At 59.7% G+C, this 1,003-nt stretch overlaps 1 protein-coding gene across 1 annotated transcript; it reads right to left on the reverse strand.

Moving 5' to 3' along the window:
* Positions 1-64: 64 nt before the first annotated feature.
* On the reverse strand, positions 65-775 carry LOC122544795 (keratin-associated protein 9-1-like). Its single transcript, XM_043684123.1, has one exon. It carries the CDS (start codon positions 773-775, stop codon positions 65-67), a length of 711 nt encoding a protein of 236 aa, XP_043540058.1.
* Positions 776-1,003: the final 228 nt, after the last annotated feature.

A 1,003-nucleotide genomic window follows, 5' to 3' on the forward strand; every position in this document is an offset into this window, starting at 1 on the left:
ATGCACTCCTACACATGCACTCCTACACAATCACACTCCTACACACATTCCTACACACACACATCTACAGACACTCCGACGCGCACACTCTGACGCGCACACTCTGACGCGCACACTCTGACGCGCACACTCTGACGCGCACACTCTGACGCGCACACTCTGACGCGCACACTCTGACGCGCACACTCTGACGCGCACACTCTGACGCGCACACTCTGACGCGCACACTCTGACGCGCACACTCTGACGCGCACACTCTGACGCGCACACTCTGACGCGCACACTCTGACGCGCACACTCTGACGCGCACACTCTGACGCGCACACTCTGACGCGCACACTCTGACGCGCACACTCTGACGCGCACACTCTGACGCGCACACTCTGACGCGCACACTCTGACGCGCACACTCTGACGCGCACACTCTGACGCGCACACTCTGACGCGCACACTCTGACGCGCACACTCTGACGCGCACACTCTGACGCGCACACTCTGACGCGCACACTCTGACGCGCACACTCTGACGCGCACACTCTGACGCGCACACTCTGACGCGCACACTCTGACGCGCACACTCTGACGCGCACACTCTGACGCGCACACTCTGACGCGCACACTCTGACGCGCACACTCTGACGCGCACACTCTGACGCGCACACTCTGACGCGCACACTCTGACGCGCACACTCTGACGCGCACACTCTGACGCGCACACTCCGACGCGCACACTCCGACGCGCACACTCCGACGCGCACACTCCGACACATACCATCTCCGACACACACACGCTGTACACACACACTCCTGTACACACACACTCCTACACACACACAGACACAACTACACACACACGTACACAGTCACACACACTCCTAAACACACACAGACACACACTCCTACACATGCACACACATGCTCCAACACACACACACGCTCCTACACATACTCCTACATACACACATTCCTACACGCACTCCTACACACACCTACACACACACAC

This window comes from Chiloscyllium plagiosum, unplaced genomic scaffold (genome assembly GCF_004010195.1).
Source record: "Chiloscyllium plagiosum isolate BGI_BamShark_2017 unplaced genomic scaffold, ASM401019v2 scaf_37395, whole genome shotgun sequence".
NCBI lineage: Eukaryota > Metazoa > Chordata > Chondrichthyes > Orectolobiformes > Hemiscylliidae > Chiloscyllium > Chiloscyllium plagiosum.